This window comes from Scophthalmus maximus, chromosome 1 (assembly GCF_022379125.1).
Source record: "Scophthalmus maximus strain ysfricsl-2021 chromosome 1, ASM2237912v1, whole genome shotgun sequence".
NCBI classification, from domain to species: domain Eukaryota; kingdom Metazoa; phylum Chordata; class Actinopteri; order Pleuronectiformes; family Scophthalmidae; genus Scophthalmus; species Scophthalmus maximus.
The window spans coordinates 12,041,294-12,053,619 of NC_061515.1; the positions used below are offsets into that span (position 1 = coordinate 12,041,294).

At 41.4% G+C, this 12,326-nt stretch overlaps 1 protein-coding gene across 3 annotated transcripts in view; it reads left to right on the forward strand.

Annotated features, from left to right (window-relative positions):
* The window catches only part of adam22 (ADAM metallopeptidase domain 22), a 55,270-nt gene that overhangs the window by 641 nt on the left and 42,303 nt on the right, over positions 1-12,326 (forward strand). For all 3 annotated transcript variants that reach the window (XM_035624920.2, XM_035625081.2, XM_035625001.2), the window contains exons 2-3: positions 81-247; positions 3,398-3,474. In XM_035624920.2, the coding sequence (XP_035480813.2) occupies positions 81-247; positions 3,398-3,474 (244 nt within the window). The remainder of the gene's footprint in view (positions 1-80; positions 248-3,397; positions 3,475-12,326) is intronic.

A 12,326-nucleotide genomic window follows, 5' to 3' on the forward strand; every position in this document is an offset into this window, starting at 1 on the left:
CTGACACTCGCACGGAGCCATGTACAGGGCAGAGCCGGCGGGGGGCAATAATCACATCGGTGTGTTTCCTCTGTGTGCAGGAGACGCCTCGTCGAGCTTCAAGGCTCTGCGCGATGCCGCCAGGTTGGTGGGGAGGGAGGACACGGTGCCTCTGCGCCTGCTCTACAGCAGACACAACCACAGCCAGATCACACGGGACGAGCTCAGCACCCGGGTGAAAGACGGCTCCGGCTCCGGCTCCGCACAGGTACACGGCTGTGTGTCCACTGTTGTTGGGATGGAGAGGAGGAGGAGGAGGAGGAGGAGGAGAGACCCACCTCTTGTTCCCCGCTTGTTTGTGTGTGAACTGACTCGTCTCCTCATCTGCCCCTGTCCTCACAGGGAACATGAATAATTAGTTAATGACGAACATAACAGAAAAAAGCAAGGAACACACCTCAGTGTTGATGAGACTTGTCTGCAGGAGCTAAAAAGCAAACCACATTTGAAAATTTCAGTTGAGTAATAGGGCTACAGTTTTTATTCCCTGCCTCGTCCACACTGCACAGTTATGAACTCATTGGCCGACCAGCATCTTGATATTTGAGAGAAAACTGACCAGAAGCTACTGCTGGGAGAGCTTGGTCGATATATATCTGTGTGGTTGGTGGCCTATTATCTGCACATTTTAACTTACCATATATGTATGTATATATATATATATATATATATATATATATATCTTGGTATGTTGGTTCATATGTATCACGAACCGTTACATAGCTTGACCACCAGAGGGCACTGACAACGGTATCTCTCATCTGTTTAATTCATGGCTTTGGTACATATAGTCATGACTATGCAATAACCATATTTGAGGAATCCCTGTGTTTATTTTAAAAGAAACTCTCAAATATCATTATCAGCTTTATCTTTTGGACTTTTTTTCCCCAACTGACTGTCTGAATATTTATTGATATAAACAGAAGGACATCTGGATGAGGAGGACCCGATCCCCTAATTCATGACTTCAAATTTGATTACATTTTGTACATACATTTTGTTATTTAACACAATTTTTAGGTCTAAATGTCGCCAGCCAAACACTGTAGGCTAGCAGTCAAAGTAGTATTGTACATGGTTTAAACTTTGTTTTGGACACAATCATCCACAAAATCAACCATTTAAGCAAATTATGCAGAAAGCTGCTGGTGATATCTAAACCCCCCCCCTTGGGCACAACACTGTTGTTTTGCAAGAAAGCCTATCAGAGCCATTTGGCCGTGTCTATAATTACCGATACAGTGCGGTAATAATCATAATCGTTGTAAATATGTTCACTGACTCAGTTCAGTGAAGCAGCAGTTCTGCCGGGTTAATTTCAAGGGATGAGTCAATTAGCATTGTGCGAACCTGTCATGCGTTTTTAATTTGTGCAGTTTAGGACTGAGGACGAGTCTGCTCGGGGCTCGGCGAGTGGAGAGGGCTGCAGATGGTGGCAGGCAGCGAGGGGTTAACCCTTTGTCTCTCTCACACCTTAGACAGAACTTGAGCCCGGTGGGTAAAAAAAAACTAACAGGAACCCTTTGCTATCTGTTATAAACTTATACATTTATTTCAAAAAAAAATTCTCCTGATGCTGATTTTATGTAGGCTGTCTCTGGGCTACATTTTCAGATTAGGAGATTCATTTCCCTCTTACTTTCTACAAAGATTCTGAAGAAGATTTCATCCAATTTATTGCCTATCATGCCTAACTCCTTGTGTTTGCATAACTCATTCCTGACTCTGGAGTCAGTTATGGTTTGCAGGTGATTCATGAGTTTACAGCCCCCGGAAAAAAAAATCTTTTCTGTGTCAGGAAAATGTATTTTGTCAACTCATGGTTATGAGAATAATTAGCACACGGGCAGACAGGCATCAGTTACAGACTCAACCTTCAAATGAAGCCATAAAATATACATTGCAAATGAGAAATAGATCCAAGGAAGGAGGAGAAGGAGACGGGCAAAGAAGACATCTTTGATTTGCGTTTTGAGTCTCTTATACTCTGGAGAGTTATCGCTTGTGATGTCAGCCGCACAAAGTTTGATCAGTTATTGGCTGTTTTTAGATCAATAGCCTAAAAACAAATCTGTCAGATGGTTCTGAAAATGTGTGACACACAGGAAGTTATTTAAAGGCTTCTTTTGCATCGCCTATTTTCAGTCTCGGGCACAAACACCACTGACTGAGCACTGGTGAGTTCAGCAAAGTGCTCCTGTTGTTTTGGTGGAAAAACAAACGCTTCCAGTTGAAACAGTCTGAGCGTGCGTGCGTGCCTGCGTGTGTGTGTGTGTGTGTGTGTGTGTGTGTGTGTTTTTCTCCTGCCTACCTTTATGTTTGTGCTTGTGCAGCGCACAGACAGCACTTACAGTCAAACTTCCACAGTCATGAGTGGAAAGTCAGGCTCGGCTATAACTCAGAAATCGATGTAAGAAGAGTCAGTGGTGGTCTCAGAATATTGGCCCGGCTCAGTCAAGCCGGGATGTGCTTTCATTAAACACAATTACTGGTACCTCCTCCCATCAAGGATCCAATCTGCCAGATTAGATTTCATCGCAAGTGTGCCGTGGAAAGAGATTGCCACACACACACACACACACACACACACACACACACACACACACACACACACACACACACTTATCCGCTCATATATGCATTGACCACGCATACACCCTCTGACGAACAATGGAGTCTGTGGTCACAGGGGACCTCATGGGGTTAGTTCGTTCTTGGGTGAGCACAGGGTCACCTCAAACGGAAACAAAAAACACACACACACACACACACGCTCACACACTCACACACCTCCTCCCCTTAATGTCATACAGCGGCTGGTCTGTAATGAAGGTATCCCGTGGGCTGAGGCCTGGGGGGGAGGGTGGTCTGTGTTTTAGCTCGGCTCTGGGACTCCCCCGGACCTGCACAGGAATGATTGTGGGGAGTTCTCATTGACCCGAGGGTTTGTAATGAAGCCTGTGCCATATGTGCCCAGCGCTGAGAATGAGTCAGACCCTCCTAAAGCCAAATCAATCACACACAGTACATGCAGCCAGAGAAGAAAGAGGGTGCGTGTTTGTACATGCATGTCATTGCTGCCAGACAAAAATATGATAACTCAGAACATGAGCAGCAAAAAACGTTTTCCTGATTTGTAGCCGACATGTTACTGTGGGATCCATCAAGACAGAGTTTGATGGCTCAATGAAAACCATCTTATTCTTACTGTTGATTGATGCTGAAAAGGACGAAACAGTCATCCATCAATGTAGATGAGAATTGATCTGTGCATATAGTAATGAACTGAACCATGAATATGATTATGAATGCCTTTAGTCAAAGTAAATAACCTGCCGTCTCCACCTTTTTTTAGGTGAACCATGTGGCCCAGGCAAGCTTCCATGTCGAGGCATTTGGTAGAGAATTCATCTTGGACGTGGAGCTGAATCAGTGAGTATTACATTATTAAATACGTCTGTCTGGCTGGTTGATTGTTAGCTCTATCTGGTTATCTGTCTGTCTGGAGTCCTGTCTGTTTGTCCAGCTGCCCGTCAGGTTTTCTACCAAGCTGTCTGTGTGTGGGTTGATGCCCACATAGTGTTTGTAGCTTTATTTCTCCTCTTGCTTATTAACCTTGTTAATAAGCTATGGCTTAGTGGACAGCCACCATATTGTTTCATGTAAATTAGGATGGCTTAATTTTTCCCCTTGAATGTTCATGAAATTACTTTAAATGATCTAAACACATATGGGCAAAAATAATATGTTTGTGTAGAAATTCACATTATGTAATTGTTTAGTGCAAATCTCAAAGCACAAATTGTTGTTGTTCAAAATATTTTTTTTAAGGAACCCAAATGTTGGCAAATGCCGCTCACCCCTTTGTTAACACTTATTTTAAGTGTCACTTGTTATCAGTCCAAGATTATTTTCAACATTGTTGTTTCTCGTTTGTAGTATTTTCTTATAACTAATCAACCATCCGCAGAGTGGACAACCTGCTTCCTGTTTACACCGGTGCGCACATGCTCAGTCCACGTGAATGGTCACGTGATATACGTGTTCTGGTGTGTTAGTCTGGACGGGTATTGTTACTGACACAAAGCTAAAATGATAAAAAGCTTGTGTGGGCAGAGATTGTTTCAGTTTTAAAACAATCTAGTCGTAGTATGGATGTAGCCTTGAAGACATAAATAGTATTTTGTGTTAGTGTGTGTGCTGAAGTGTGGCATTGTATGAATGAATGTACAGTGTAAGTATCTACATGTATGTGCGTGTGTTTGTATGTTTGCTGCAGGTCAGTTATTGTGTGTGTGCGTGCGTGTGTGCGTGCTTACGTGCGTACGTACGTGCGTGCGTGTGATTTATGGGAGAGGCTGGAGAACTGCCCTGTGAGACGCCGATATTGATCACAGCACTGCTGATGGAAAGCAAGCAACTCTCTCTCTCCTTATTTTTCTGTCTTCCTCTAACTCTGTTTCTCAACCATTTTGTCTCCACCTCCTTTTAAAATCCCCCTTTTTTTCCCCACACTGTAAAACCTTTTCACGTTCTGTTAAGTTTCCATTTCCCTCTGTCAATATCTGAGACTGTTGCGTGTTTGTCTCATTTTTCCCCAAAAAACAGAAAGCTTATAAGCTTGGCACACACATACTGTACAGTCGAGCTACCTGCTTGTCACATTCAGTCATAAACATCTGCAAGCAGACAAATACACACACACACACACACACACACACACATATGTACAGTACAAGCTGTGCCGCATGCACACACACACTTTCATCAGCACTTTGGTTATTGGTTTACAGTCATTATTCATCTGTGTGACATTGTGTGCTTTCTGTGCCCTTCTCTATAATATCTTAACTGAATGTGGTGGAGAAAGAACATTAGCAACACAAGAAAAAAAGGAAACTAATGTGTGACCAGAGAGTGAACTGGCCTCAAACCAGACATTTCTGGGCAACAGTTTGACTGATGGGTCTGAATACGAATGAGAGACTGAGATCAGTGCAGTCGAGCAATTTGCTGTGACTTTTATCTGTTTTTTCAATAATCTTTGTGCCATTTGTTCGGACTGATCAATCCGCCAATACAAAGAAAAATTGTCTAACAATTTTGCTCGAAGAAGAATTTATTTTTTATACAAAAATATCAAACAATCTCTCATGTCAGCCTCTCAGTTATGAGGATTTACTTTTATCTTGTCTTGTTTGATAGTAAATTCTATATTTATTAAAAACCAAAATGAATTGGCCTTTTTACAATTCTGATCTTTCAACGTTTTATTTCATAGGACTGAAACAATTAGGCGATTCATTGACGTCTGCTCTTCTTTGATTTGCATGATTGTAAATGTTAATATCTTTGAGTGTCTGTTGGACAAAAACAGACATTTTAAGACATCACCTCAGGAATAACAGATTATATTTGACAGTCAGTTTAGAGAGAGACAGGGGACAATGGGAGAGAAAGGAGTATGACAGGCTTCAAAGGACACATTGCAGTTCTGTGGTAAGTGCTCTAACCACCAAGCAACCAGGGCGCCAAGTGATGGGCTTTTTTTTTGTTGCTATTATCTTGCATTTCATCAGATTAATTGATAATCAGATTAATTGATAATAAATAGAGCTAGTGTTTGGAGCCCTGTGTTTTGTCAATGGCATTGCTGTGACCATGTCTGACGCTGATTTCCTGCCTTTGTCCCAGTCCCAGTTTTCCTTCCCTCATGTCTCCAGTTTCCCTCTGTGTCTGAATAAGTACTCGATACCTCCTCCTGCTCACCTCCTCTCTCCTCTCTCCTCCTCAACATCCTCTACCACACTCCTCTGTAGTAGCCTCCTAATAGCCATATCAATTCTGTTTACAGATAGCTTTCAATCCAGACAGAATAAACCCAGTTGATGTGTGTGTGGGTGCAGAAGTGGGAGATATTTTCGCTGAATGGGCCAACATTGTCTTTTTTTTGGCTCCCTCTTAACAAAACCTAGTCCACTCATGTTGATCAATGAGTGACTCAGCTGCTGTGCATTTTAATTATTGCCACGAGCAAACAAGAAAGTTGACTTTTTCATCTTTTGCTGTTGGTTTGTATCTCTAGTGCTACAGTACATACTGTATCATCTATAGGAGTGTAGGCAGTTTGTGATACAGTGAATCCTTTTGAATCCATGTGCTATTTGGACACATCTGTCTTTGTATATAAAGATGCAGTCACTAAACTTGGGTCACAACGTCAACATGTTGACGGGCGTCGCATCTGATTCCATAGTAAGATGGTGTCTATGTTAGTTGCTCAGTGGACGGCAATGTCAATCTGTTGATTTCTTCACCACTCTGATCCGCCAGGTCAAAAATATCTCCGCAACTATCGGATGGATTGCCATGAAATTCGGTACAGACGTTCATGTTCCCCCAGAGGATGAATCCTCATGAATTTGTTGATCCTGAATTCTTATCAAGTGCCATCAGGAGGTATTTCACATTTTCGGAGGTTGCCTTGGAATTTAGTGCTCATGTTCATCGTCACCAGACCAACGTTGATCCCCCTACTTTTAAAAAATTGTCCTATACTTTAGTTTATGACCAAATGTGTACAAAACCAATGACATTCCTACCAGCCTTAGCTTTACTTTGTGTTTAGTGCTAATAAGCAATTACTGGCATGTTACAAACAATGCTAAAATAACATGGCAATGTGACCTTTTCACTACCTTTATCCATCCATTCATTCTAGGAGCTGGTTCAGGGTCACGGAGGCTGTCTGTCTGAACATCCATCACCCAAGAGGGGTAGTCAGTTCTTTGAATCAGCTTTACTTGGAAACCCTTTAGCTGTTCTGTCACAAAAACTACACTTTTTTTTTTAGATGAGAAACAAAATATAATTATTGACTATATTAATCTGTGTGCTCTAGTCGTCAGCTCTTTCATCAGTGAAATGCCATATTGACACAAGCCACCCATCTGAAGTGTGACAGTCTATAGAGAGGAAGACATGGGGGGTTGGTGGGTCATGGGGTCTTTATTCCCCCTTGCTGCCTTTGTCTTCATCTTACTCCTCCATCTTAGTAGCCGCCTACAATTTACCATTCATGGGACTAGAATGCGCCGAAAATGTTCACTGAGTTGGGGGTTGCCCTTTTTTGAATCATCCCCCTAACCCCGACACACACACACACACACACACACACACACACACACACACACACACACACACACACACACACACACACACACACACACACACAAACACTACCCCACCCTTGATTGCCTCCTCTACACCCACTCTCCATTCAACCCTGCCCCTATACTCCCCCTCTACCTTGCCCCTCCCACCTGCTTTCACTGAATAATAGATGGTCCAGTAAGATTAAAAGAGTGTACACGTGTGTGTGTGTGTCCATCGTACAGTGAAAGGGAAACGTTCAGCCTGTGTCTCCACAAAAATACACACACATGCGCACTTAAACGTGCAGGAACCTATGTGTTTCTTACAGAAAAGTTAATAGAACCAGTTAAGAAGTTTGTTGTTTTCTCATTCAGCAGGAATTATATAACAAGTGTTGGTTGGGCCAAAACAATCTCACAATAACTGTAAGAATATTTTATAAATATTTATGATAAAATTGATTAATTGATTTACGCTTAATTACTTGGACTGGAAAGTATTACTGATTGAAAAACCCCCAAGTTTAAACAAATTTTGATTATTGATTCATTCTTTAACTAAGTTTTGAAGAAAAAAAGCCAAAATCTCTTTTCTTAAAATGGAATTTCTCAATCAGAGACAAATTGAAAAATGTGAATATATCAGTGTGCGCTCTATGAATTTGTGATTGACATTTTTCCCAAAGTTATTTTGATATCTTATTTATCAAATTGATCGATTAACTATTATATCAGTAAAACGAAAAACATAACTACTTCTCAAAATTTGACCAAAATTTGCTTGGAACCACAATGTTTTCTTAGTAGTAACTTAATTAATCTGAGAACTAATTGTGTTATTGAAACAGTCAGACAGTCTTGTTCCTCCATCATATTTTGAACACATTCCTTAGAAACACTTAGTCTACGTGGATTAAAAAAAAAAATATATTCAACAAATCACAGTTTTTAATATCACATCTGTTGTGTGTGGTTCAGTGTATGTTATTAAAATAAGGAGACAGAGTGAGCAGAGTGGACATGTCTCCCTGCGTTTGTGTTCATACAGTGTGTAGGTTATGGACGTATGATAATGTGTGAGTGCAGACAGAGATAAAAACAGGTGGGCAGATCCAACCGGGACTGGAGAGTTTCATAACGTCTCCAGTGTCACGAAATAATCTGCTGCAGCTGTGTAAAGAGAAGAGGGTTCCTCATGTCCGATGTTGACACTGACAGAAACTCAGTGTGTCATTATGTCTCTGTGAATGTGTCGTGTCAGCTTTCCTCGCATGCAGACACATTGTTTATGTTAATGCATGGGGTCAATTACTTGCAATGCAGAATGCATTATTCATCTTTCTGTAGGGAGGATGTGTGTGTGTGTGGGTGGGGGTGGGGGTGGGGGTGTATGTGCACTCAGGATGAAGATGTTAGTAGGAAGGGGGCTGGAGGGGATAGAGCACTGATATGTCCATGGGGTCCCTCCACCTGCCTTTTTCAGGAAAAGCTTAACAACCATGGCATGGCTCAGTAGTTTGATGAATGTGTACGTATGTGTTGGGTGCAACTGTGCATCATCTCATGTGTGTGTGTGTGTGTGTGTGTGTGTGTGTGTGTGTGTGTGTGTGTGTGTGTGTGTGTGTGTGTGTGTGTGTGTGTGTGTGTGTGTGTGTGTGTGTGTGTGTGTGTGTGTGTGTGTGTGTGTGAGTGATATGAACCCTGAAAATCTGCCGCTGCTGAGTATGTGTGTGTCGTCGCGTTGGGCACCAGCTGCAGGAGAAACATGTTAAGTGTTGTCTTAATTAGAAGTACCAAGAATGGATTGACAGATGGAAGGCAGAAGGATCAATACCTCGGAGGAGGGAGGGAGGGGACAAGAATTGGCCAAACAAAGAAAGCCAAACTCTGTTTCCTTGTTTTATTTCAATTTTTTAAATTGAGTTTGCATCAACTTGCAGCATTTTGCCTTAATTTGCAGCTTTGTTTTTAGTTACACCATGCAACTGTCGTTGTAAAAGCAAGTCTATATCCTCAAAGACACTCTGGTAGCATGCAGAGGTTTCTTACCAGCTAGCTGGTGTTAATTGGTATTCACCAGAAACTAGAATCTCTTCGTCCAAGAACTTTTAAAGATATTTTTGAATTGTGCATTGTTACATCCATGTTTGCCAGTTCTTCATCATTGTCTTTGTTGGCACACAATATTTCTCTGTGAGTTACTGCTGCCTGGTGTCGATCAGCAGAATGGTTTGAAAACTGTAGCAGCACTGTGTCTTGTGTTGCCTGCTTCCTCAGATGGAATATTAATACAAGACAATTAATTGACATTTTCTGCTTATAAAGTATTCTGTATAATTGGGGGTATATGTTTTTTTCGGTTTACACAATAAGAGGAAATACAAAAAAAGGCATCCATGAATTAAAAGTCCCACTGTTTGTGACAAACTGCTCCATGGCACCATTTATGTTTAAAACTCTACAGGGTACCTTTAATAGGACATCATATCTGTGGTAAAAAATAGTAATATTTGAATTCAATTTGCCAGAGTTTCATTAAAAAATATGACAGCTCAATGAGTTTATATTCTTCTGTTTTGTTTTTGTGTGGTATGGAAGTTGGCTTCACGTGTTATGAGACCCGTGAGCCTCAAACTGTTAGAGGTGCAAATCAGCGCAGTTGATAATTCAGATAGCTTTGTTTTTATTGTGAAAAAGCTATTGCAGCACAATTTAAATTGAAATAATTGTCACTAAATTAAAGTAACTGCAGAATATGGAGTATCTTCTGTTTTTTTACAAAGTGTAGCTCTCTTCATGTTTTAATATATGCAGCTTTGCTTTTTTTGCTTTTTTTCAGCTCAAGAACCAGATATTTTCCAACACCTTTGCTTGCTCATGGCTTTGAATTGGTAATTCAACCGTGAGAATTTCTGGAGCATCCTAGCTCTGCAACTGTCTGAAATGCCAGTTATTTAACCAAGACTATGTATGAAAAGAATGAATGGTTCTTTTTCTTCTGGAACTCTAGATGTCCAAAATATGTGGGAGGAGTCGCTGGTTTGATGATTCAGATTTTACCCGACAGTAATCTCTTGTTCACTGGAAAGCCTCGAAATGTCATCCGGCTGATGTCATCCTCATGTTGACTCCATGAATTTGTGTGACTTGAGTGACTTGCCATTAGATCCTGAAAAATGTGTGTAATTGTCTGGCTGCCTTTGAGCGTGAAAGGTGCTGATGCGCCGTGCGTATGTGTGTGTGTGAGTGTGTTCATGTTTTCGTGCCTGTATTTATGCATGTGATGCTTGTACGTACATATCCATGCAGCCTTACATCTCCACATGTTTATGAGTTAATTCTCCCTAGTGTCCCATTCCAAGATAATTTATCATCCACCCGTGTCTCGCTCCCTACTACAATCCAACTCCACTCTTCTCGTCCTTTTCCACCTCCATCTCTGTCTCTCCTCCTCTGTTCCATGGTCTGTAATTTATTGCAGAGAGGCGTGATCAGATTTACTGCAGATTTAATGAGAAAAACACAGAGTGGAGTGTGTGTGTGTGTGTGTGTGTGTGTGTGTGTGTGTGTGTGTGTGTGTGTGTGTGTGTGTGTGTGTGTGTGTGTGTGTGTGTGTGTGTGTGTGTGTGTGTGTGTGTGTGGGCGTGTGGGCGTGTGGGCGTGTGCGGGCTGGCGGGCGGGCGGGCGGGCGGGCGCGCGTGTGAGTGTGTGAGTGAAGAAAGAAATAGTTAAGGATGAGCAGAAAAAAGAGGACAGAGGGAGAGATGTGGATGTCCTTCATGCACCCTTGAGTCTGGTTTGAGTAAGTTTAGGAGATAGGAAGAGGTATATTGGAGTGTGTGTGTGTGTGTGTGTGTGTGTGTGTGTGTGTGTGTGTGTGTGTGTGTGTGTGTGTGTGTGTGTGTGTGTGTGTGTGTGTGTGTGTGTGTGTGTGTGTGTGTGTGTGTGTGTGTGTGTGTGTGTGTGTGTGTACGTACTTGAAAAGAGAACCCTCATCTCCTCTCTTCTTCTCTCCTCTCTCCATCTCTTCAGGCCTTTTCTATGATCTGTGTGTTGTCTGAACACACACACACACACATACACACACACACACACACACACACACACACACACACTTAGCCCATCACATTGGAAATTATATGTGTGTGTATTTGTGAGTTATTGCAGTGCTCACACAAACTGTAATTGCTAAGTGTCCGGGCGTCTGTATATTCAGTACAGTGTTTGTTGGTATGTAAAGCAGTGAGTGCAGATATGTGTCTCTCCTGAGTGTGTTAGTACAGTTTGCAGTTTGTGTGTCAGGGAGGTGGATACAGATACATTTTGTGGAGGTGAGTTGTGTTGATTTAGAGGAACAGATAGCTGCACGGATGTTAACAGCTATAGTGTGTAAATGTGTGTATGTAGGCATTTTTGTGAACAGTATTGGGTTAAGATTAAATAATAGGTTCACTTTTTTCCAGTTTGTGTTAAAACAGTACTCACTTGCCCTAATGTACAGTGCACCAAAGCATTTTTTGGATGCTGTAATAACTCCAAATGTTCATATTGGCTTTTAATAGTTGTAATCTTTACAATTAACTATCCCAACTAACCCTAACCCCTTCTGACTCAGAATGTAAAGGCGGTCACAAAGAGGGATTAAAAAAAGACTTGAAGGTTTGTAAGATATTCATTGGATTTGTTTAATTCATTCGCTTCAGCTGAACTTTCACATAGAACAAAGACTGTGGATTATTTCCTTCATCAAATCCACTGGAGTTGTGCTGGACAGAATGACCATTAACAGTGAGTAAGAACATTTTCAATGTTCATATTGACAAGTTAATGTTGTTTTATGATAGAAACTCATAACAAGACTTAAAGCGCTCTAAATTAAAGTGATCCTCATAGGTAGTGCTAATGGAAAAGTCAGGAGATCACCAACGTCGGTAGGATTCAATCTTTAGGAACGTGAATGTCAAAAATTCGGTCAAATTCATCAGATTGTTGTTGAGATGTTTCAATCTGGTTCAGAATGGTGGAACATTTGACCCACTGACATTGCCATCCATCACTAGCATGGCTAAGATGTGAACCTGCCTTTTAAGGGCAGTGTTTGTGGACTTTGCAGAATATCAAGCATTTAAT